At 52.9% G+C, this 8,481-nt stretch overlaps 1 protein-coding gene across 1 annotated transcript; it reads left to right on the top strand.

The window, feature by feature from the left end:
• Nucleotides 1-237: 237 nt before the first annotated feature.
• RBP4 (retinol binding protein 4) lies at nt 238-8,245 on the top strand. Its single transcript, XM_046028025.1, has 6 exons — nt 238-334; nt 488-615; nt 731-867; nt 998-1,104; nt 5,908-6,120; nt 7,962-8,245. The coding sequence occupies exons 2-6, from the start codon at nt 505-507 to the stop codon at nt 7,997-7,999; spliced, it is 606 nt and encodes a 201-aa protein (XP_045883981.1). The 5' UTR covers nt 238-334; nt 488-504; the 3' UTR covers nt 8,000-8,245.
• The last annotated feature ends 236 nt before the right edge of the window (nt 8,246-8,481 follow it).

Raw genomic sequence — 8,481 nt, 5'->3', positions numbered from 1 at the left:
CAGGGCTTGTTCCCGTGGCTCGGCGCCGTGGGGAGCTGGGCTCGGCCGAGGCCACCCCGCGCGGCCCCTGCACCGCCCGCGGCGGCCCTGGAAGTGCGGCTCCCGCCCAAGGGGACCCTCCCCGCGCCCGGGCGGCGGTGAGTCAGGGCGCGTTATGCAAGTCCTGGCCGGCCGACCCGGCGCCTCCCCTCGGTCTTTCACCCCGGCCGTTACGAAAGCGCGACCCCCTCCCGCCCCGGCTATAAAGCGGCCCGGCGGCCCCCGGCGGCGCGCTTGCTTCCCTGGCTCCACGCGTGCCCGACGCCGCGGCCAGGCTTGCGCGCAGCTCCGGGCGGTGAGCGGCGGCCTGGCGGCCGGGCGGCCGGGGGCCGGGGTCGGGGCAGTGCCTGGGTCCAGGTCCAGGGTCCGGGTCTGGGGCGGGGGCGCGGGCGTGGGCGGACAGGGTCGGGGGCCGCGGCCAGAAGCTCATGGCGCGCGGTCCCCGCAGGAAGGACACCCGGCACGATGGCGTGGGTGTGGGCTCTCGTGCTGCTGGCGGTGCTGGGCAGCGCCCGGGCGGAGCGCGACTGCCGGGTGAGCAGCTTCCGAGTCAAGGAGAACTTCGACAAGGCTCGCGTAGGTATCGGCCGGGCGGCCCCGTGGCCGCGGTCCCCGGTTCCCCGCGTTCTCCCTCCCCGGCGGCCGGGCGTGCATGCCGTGTCCCCAAACCCTGCGCTCGCCTCTTTCGCAGTTCGCCGGGACCTGGTACGCCATGGCCAAGAAGGACCCCGAGGGCCTCTTTCTGCAGGACAACATCATCGCCCAGTTCTCCGTGGATGAGAATGGCCAGATGAGCGCCACGGCCAAGGGCCGAGTCCGTCTTTTGAAGTCAGAGTCCCCGCTCCCCCAACCCCCGGCTGAGCACGAAACCCGGACTGGGGAGGGAGGGGGCCTTCAGGGTGGGATGGAGGGAAAAGCCCTTTGCAGGCCTGGCTTAGGATCTCCTTGGCTTTTGCAGTAACTGGGACGTGTGCGCAGACATGGTGGGCACCTTCACAGACACAGAGGACCCTGCTAAGTTCAAGATGAAGTACTGGGGCGTAGCGTCCTTTCTCCAGAAAGGAAGTGAGTAGTCAGTTCAATGGAACCGTCTCTGGGGATGGGGGTCATACCTGACCAAATTGCTGGGATTCTTCTCCAGTGGCAGCCTGGAAAAGAATGGTCTGCCCGTGGCAGGAACCCTCAGCAGGGCCTGAGGTCAGGAGGTGAGACTGGGACTAGTGAGGTCCCCTTCCTGGCCCACCTTTCACCTTCAGCTCCAAACGCCTGGCCCACACTCAGAAGGAACTTTGGGCTTGTCAGTGACCTCCTTCTGCCCTTTTCATGTCCAGCCCACTGTGCCAAGGTGTGTCTTCATGCTCAGCCGTCGCACCTCCCCAAGACCCACCCACATCGCCCCTCTACCTGGTTTTGTATTTCCTCCATTTCATTGGATTGAATCCCTGGACCAGCTTGATTACTCCGGGACCCCCAGCAGAGGCTGGGAGACCCTCATTCAAGGATGTAGGGAGCATTGTGCATAGGTTTGGCCCACTCCTGGGTGCCCTACCTGCAGATGCTGAGATACTGAGCCAGGCATAGCGTTCTGGGTGGTACTGACCTCTTCCCTTCTTCTAAGCACCGAACGCAGATGGGGGACAGGGTGTTGAAGATGCTCAGAAAGGCATTCTATAATTTGGGCTGATCCTAAGAACACACCATCTACATGCCCTTTCTACTTTCTTTGCATTTCCCTTAAGTTTCAAATCTGGAATCTCTTTGGTACCTAAAGAATAAGGTAGGCCAGGCGGGACATATCATGGGATCTTAGAGATGGAGAGTTAACCCTACAAAGGGGCTTCAATATACAGATGAGTAAACTGAGACCAAGAGAAAGTAATGATCTGCCCATGGTCATACAAGTTTGTGGGACCCAGTGTCAAAAGCCAGGGGTTCCGACTCCCAGGTAAGAAGTAAAAATCATTTCAAATAATGTAGCAAAACTTGCTAGAATGATTCATTTAGTGTGAAAGGTACACTTTTCTGATAATGAAAATCAATACTGGGGATATAAGAGTATTGACTTTTAGTAAATGTAAACACATAATTCTCTTGCATTTTTAAGATGTACTTCTGAGAGGACTAGGGTTCCACGGGTAGTGCATTTGGGAAGGTAGGAAGTTGTCCCAATGAGGAAGTGAGGTTTGCCTCTTTTCTCCTCCTCTTCCTACCAAACCAGATTCGTTTTGTTCTTACCTCTGGTAGACTGAGATTCAATCCAGGATTTCATTTGGAGGGAAAAAAACCCCAAACTATTGAAATCTGGAAAGTGATGGCTGCAGATATTCAGTGGGGCGACTACAACAGGGAAGGCTCAGAACTTAATTCCTTTCAAGGTCCCCTTTCAGAAAGCAGCAGGGCTGTGCGTGGCCGAGCACGTGGGTCTCAACTCAGACAGCCCGAGTGCAGATCCTAACTCCACCTGCCACCTGTGAGAACTCGGGTGTTCCTTGTCCTCTCTGTGCCTCAGTCTCCCCCTCTGCAGAGGAGGTGATCGTAGTGCCTGCCTCATGTTGCTGCCTTAGGTGGATGCAGTGAGGCAACCTGTAGAGAGTCAGAGTGGGGTCGGAGACATGTGTCCTCTCTAAGTGTATAGTATCCGGGCTTTGGGTAAAAATCATATTTTATCTTCTGGGCACAGGATGAGGGGTCCCATAGAGACCTGCCGTTCAAGCCTCTCATTTTCCAAATGAAGAAACTGACGTCTCTGTTAGCCAAGTGACTGGCCCAGGGCCACGTGGCTACTTAGTGGCCCTATGTGACACCTCTTTGCCCAAGGCATGAGAAAGGGCATGAGCCGTCGCTCTGTTTTCTAAGTAGCCCACAAACTGTATGATCTGATGCTTCAGACTTTCTGTGTTTTCCGTGCTTTGGGGGTGTGTGGGTGGGGCTTCGACAAAATCCTGCTTTCTCTCCTTGTGCCAATCTTTTTCTTCCTTGACCTTGGTCTGGCATTAAACCCTGACTTGGTTGGGAGGGCCTGAGGCCTCAGAGAGCGGCCTGCATTCGCGGTCTCTCGCCTTCTACATGTGCTGCCTTTCACCAAACAGGTGTGTTTAAAATGAGGTACGCTTTAGCAGAGAAAATAACTTGGGCACAAATGCTCCCTTAATCTAAATCCCTAAGTCATATCATTTGAAAATTAAGTGTAATATATTTCCACAGTTGAATATTAAATTTCAGTGTCGGCAGACTCAGACCTGGCTTGCTGCCCCAGCCTGGGGCGCGTTCTGTACTGGCCTCCTTCTGTCCCTGCTCCACCAGCAGCAAACAGGATGTCTCGGGGGTTATGGAGTGCCGCCGTCAACCGGTCTTGGTTGAACACAGGTTTCATCACTGACTAGCCTCTCTGAACTTTGACTTCCTGATCTGTGGAGTGGAGATAGAGAATGGCCCCTGTTTCCTAAGATTGTTGGGAGGACACATTAAGGTAATGCATGAAAAACGCTTAGGTTGATGCATAATAAGCGTTCAGAAAATATCAGCTTTGATCATCATTGTTTTGGGCCTCTCCTGAAAGACCTGGACTAAGACTGTCCTTTGTTTTCTGGATAAAGCCTGTCCCTCTGCTGGTAAAGAGACCTTTGCAGGCTAAATAACATGGGCCTGCTTGTCTACAGCAGTTTCTCGAAGCCAGGGCCCCTGGACCACCTACTTCTAGATAGATCAGCTGGTTGCTTGTGAAAAGTGTAGATTTGTGAGCCCAAACCCAGACTTACTGAAGCGGAAAGTCTTGGGGGTGGAACCCCGGAGTCTGTAGGTTTCCTGTGATCCTTAGGAATGCTCCTTCTGCACAATGAAGCTTAAGAAACTGCTCTAGATAATTCAATCCAAAGAATTTGGGGCTGGGATGACCAAGTTCCTTCTTTCACGGGGCACTCAGGCAGCTCATCTCCCATCCCAGGAGAGTCTAGTAAAGATTGTTAGGATTTGAATTCTTCGTTGTCTTTGAACTATTTAGCCAAAATGAGCCTGGAGATAAACCAAACCAAACTTAGGCCTTTCTTTTAAAGTGAAGAACAGTAGTCCATTTTCTTAAAACCAAGCATTAAAAGTTACTTAGTTCTTATGTCAGAATTCACTCCTGGCAACAATCTTGGAAAAAGGAAATGAAGCCGCCGATTGGCTGAGCTAATAGCTGCCTCGATCATGAATCGGGGTAACATTTCAAAGAAGAGTACATGTGTGTCTGAGGGGTAGGCTGCTGGGGCGCCTCCGGCTGACACACTGAGCCCCACCACCAAGGAAGAAATGACTTCATTTGCTGAGGAGGAAGACGGCCCAGAGGCTCAGGAGCCTGTGAGGGGAGCCCGTGGTTAGGGTGAGGCCCAGAAGACGGCCCCATGGCTTCTGTTCCTGGCCCGTCTGATGAATAACAGAGCGGTCATGTGTCAGCCCCCCCCCCCAGCTCTGGCCTCTAACACTCTCCTGTGGGAAAGCCTGGGAGGTACAGTGGTGTCTCATTCTTCCTCCTGGGGAGCCTGGAGGGAGCCAAACTAGGGGCTCCAGGACCCACTCCTGGGCAGCTGTCCCGCAGGCCTGAGTTCGGGCCCAACCCCTCCTCAGCTGGCACTCCAGGGGTTCTCAAAGCCAAGAGGTGACTTAAGGTGGGCAAGAGAGGCCTCCCTTATGGCCTTGGATGCTGGGGGACCCAGGTTCCTCTGCATTCCTCCCACGTGGAACCAACATAGAGCAGAGACCATCTCCTGCTTCCCGGCCTGGGCATGAGAGAGAAGCATAGAGGCATTTGTTTCTTTTTTCTTACTTACTGCCTGGAGACAGTGTGGTGGAGACGTTAGGTATGTGGGCTCCGGTTCTGTTCTGCTCCTTGTGGTCTTGAGTAACTTACTTACTTTCTCTGTGCCTCAGTTTCCCCCTGGGTAAAATAGAAATAACAGCGTGCACTTCTGGGTAGGCGTGAGGGATGACTGAGAAAACACGGATCTGTCTACACGGTGACTGATACATAATTAGGAGCTCAGGAAGGCCCCGCCTTGGTTCTGTGTCAATGAGAACGTCAAATTAAGTAGAGATGTGCCACTTTTTTACCACGTCTGAGGTGTCTGGATACACTTGAGCATTGCTGCTTCTCCAGCGCCAGTCTCTCCAGCGTACGTTCTTATTAACATTATTTCTCATCCTGCCTTTGCTCACGCTTATACCACCTCTGCGTACACTTCTTCCCGGCTTCCCTCCCGGCCTCAGGAATGAATGGAACCTGAATTCTTTGGGGGCTCAGCTCTGCCTCTACCCGGGGAGATCCGAAAAGTACAGGCTCTGAGAAGGACCGTGTGGTGCCGGAGGGTGGGCCTCTTGTACCCTCGACACAAAAACCACTCTCTTTGCCAGCGCGGAGAAGGGAGTGAGGGCACCAAGCAGAATTAGGCTGGCGCAGGGTAGCCGTGACGCATCCTCCCGTGGATGGAGGGGCAGGAGGGCAGCGAGACCGAAGCTGACGGCCATCAGACGTCAGCCACAAAAGCACAGATGTTGGCGACTAGATGGAGAAGACCGCAGTAGGAAGGTCTGTTTTACGGTTTCAGTGGGCTCGCATTCTCAGTTGTTCTTTGGACAGATATAGAACATTTATTGTCAGGGTGAGAGATGATCATTTAAGTGAACAAGCGTCCCCTTCCCCCCTCCTGACCCCAGGGTTCTTTTCTATGTCCTCCCAATTTGGTGAAAGCCATCAGAATTCTCTGTTGCCTCCTGCTTCCTAAAGAAATGAAACCAGTTTCAGGAAGGCGCTGGTTTCTCGAGGTGGGTATTCCCCTGACCCCTGAGCCTGCCCGGGGAGAGGCACTGGATCTGTGGCTCTCTGGCTTGCAGACGATGACCACTGGATCATCGACACGGACTACGACACCTACGCCGTGCAGTACTCCTGCCGCCTCCTGAACCTGGACGGCACCTGTGCTGACAGCTACTCCTTCGTGTTTTCCCGCGACCCCCACGGCCTTCCCCCGCAAGTGCAGAGGATCGTGCGGCAGAGGCAGGAGGAGATCTGCCTGGCCAGACAGTACAGGCTGATCGTCCACAACGGTGAGTGGGCGGCGGGGAGCAGGGCGCTGCTGACTCTCCCTGTGGGGTCAGCGGGCAGTGCATTTGGGCCTGTGTGCAGGAGAAAACAGGGAGTCCGAGAAACCCCATGGGACCTAGTTTGCTCCTTCTTTTACAATTTTCTAAGATTTTATTTATTTGAGAGAGAGAGCGTGAGCGGGGGTTGGGGGCAGGGTAGAGGAAGAAGCAGACTTCCTGCTGATCAAGGAGCCCGATGTGGGACTCAACCCCAGGACCCCAGGATCATGACCTGAGCCGAAGGCAGACGCTTAACCGACTAAGCCACCCAGGCGTCCCATCTTGGTCCTTCTTGACCAGATTTTTCATGGTACTGTTTCAGAAGGAGTGGGGGGAAAGCCGGGCACTTTTAATGGGGTAAAGCTGCGGAAGACAGGCGCTTCCTTTTTATCTGCTCCCCTAGCCCTGACCTGTGGCCACTTGATTTTTTTTTTTAAAAGATTTTATTTTTATTTATTTGTCAGAGAGAGAGAGAGACAGAGAGAGAAATATCACAAGTAGGCAGAGAGGTAGGCAGAGGCAGAGGGAGAAGCAGGCTTCCTGCCGAGCAAGGAGCCTGATATGGGACTCGATCCCAGGACGCTAGGATCATGACCTGAGCCGAAAGCAGCCGCTTTAACCAACTGAGCCACCCAGGCATCCGGCCACTTGATTTTATCCCTGGCTCCGCTGCCCCAAAAAACCATTTGACTGAATTCACATTGTCCAGAGATTCAGTGACGCCAGTGAAGGGCCGGGCAGCAAACGTGGCCTTTGGCGTAAAAAGTGAAAGAGAGACATCACCATAGCAAAGTTCAAAATAGAACCATTTCAACAAATGCTCTTTTTCTCACATGGAACTAAATTACCATGAAATTGCCTCACTGGACTTCCTCACTTACGTTTTTTGAGATTCCCTGGAACAATTATTGAATCTTTTTATAGATGTTACCTTTGTCGGATCTTGATTTAAAAACCAACAACGTTCTGGAGGAAAGTGCGCAGTCTGTTTTGAAACGACACTCCCTCACTCCCAAAGGAAAGTGAGTTTCGAAGTCCAAATAGGTACTGCTAAAATGCAGAAAAATAGCAAAACTGAACTTTTCTGTTGGTCCTCTAACTAGCTGGCCCACACGACACACAACAGATAGGAACCCAAAACAAAAACATTTAAAAAAGCAAGCTTTTGATGCTTCATCCTGGGCGCAGCCTAAATGTAGGGCGGGGAAGGATCTCACCACAGCCAGTCCCCACGCCATGCCATTTACCGGCATTACCACCCCCCAGCCTTCAGAGCACCTTGGGACATACATACTCTCATTATCCACGCTCTACCGATGAGAAAACACAGGCAAAGAAAGATCACGCAGGCTGCCCAAGGTCTCCCACAAGCAGCTGAGCTGGATGCAAACCAAGGTTGTTCTGTGACCTGAAGCCCCCTGTGGCACTGCCTGGTGACACCTGACACAGGACACGGTGAACATTCCATAAAGCCACCCACACAGCTGCTGAGGCCAGGCTGATTTGGCCCCCACTTCCCGGAATAGGAGAATGTGTCCCTGATCCTTCGAAATACAGTGAGGTGAATTTAAGACAAGGAAAAGGAAGACTTTCAGACAGCAGATCCTATGCTCGCCATCCCCTCTAGACCCCAGAGAGTTCGGGAAGAGCCTGGAGGGTGCCTCTGAATCACAGCCACCTCTAATTGTGACCTTACAACGAACAATTTGAACACAGCCAAGCCCTAAGGCCATCACGATATTCGCTGTGTGCACTGAACACGGGGGCCAGCTTTCTGTGTTCAACGACTGTCTCCTCTATTTCAGGTTACTGTGACGGCAAATCAGAACACAACATTTTGTAGCAACATGGAGTTTCATTGGAGTAGTTCTCGTTAATTCACGCCGCCCTCAACTCGGTCTTATCTGAGGAGTTTAGCTTGCCCTGCTGTGCTCCCTTCCCCTCCACAAACCGGGAACCTCAGCACGCATAAGAGTATACGAGGAGATAAGTGAATGTGCACTCGACTGACTGTCTTTCCTGGAATTTCCTAAGGAATTGTCTAAGGCTTAGGATTCCAGACTTTGATTTATTAAAATACAGTCACCCATTTCCTGTGATCCTGGGTTTTTATTTGTGCTGAGTCTGTGTCCTATAGATGGTTGGGTGGGGTGCGCTTTTATATACTAGGAAGTCTCTCCCTGCTCTTTATTTTTGGCCTGTTCTGGTCACAGTGTAATCACTGTGGCTTCTCCTGACTTCCCCAAAAGGGGGCTTCCCCATTAACCGAGGAAGGCTTAACTACAAGCCAGGCCAAGACACTGGAGGCCAAAAGAGGAGGTGAGT

Source organism: Meles meles, chromosome 13 (assembly GCF_922984935.1).
Source record: "Meles meles chromosome 13, mMelMel3.1 paternal haplotype, whole genome shotgun sequence".
Taxonomy (NCBI): domain Eukaryota; kingdom Metazoa; phylum Chordata; class Mammalia; order Carnivora; family Mustelidae; genus Meles; species Meles meles.
The sequence above is the reverse complement of the archived record's forward strand: the minus strand, read 5'-3'. Positions and strand labels throughout refer to the sequence as shown.

Coding starts and splice junctions, on each gene's coding strand:
- RBP4 (XM_046028025.1), top strand. CDS start 505: ATGGCGTGGGTGTGGGCTCTCGTGCTGCTGGCGGTGCTGGGCAGCGCC. Junction 616..730: donor AGAACTTCGACAAGGCTCGC/GTAGGTATCGGC, acceptor CCTCTTTCGCAG/TTCGCCGGGACCTGGTACGC. Junction 868..997: donor GGCCGAGTCCGTCTTTTGAA/GTCAGAGTCCCC, acceptor TGGCTTTTGCAG/TAACTGGGACGTGTGCGCAG.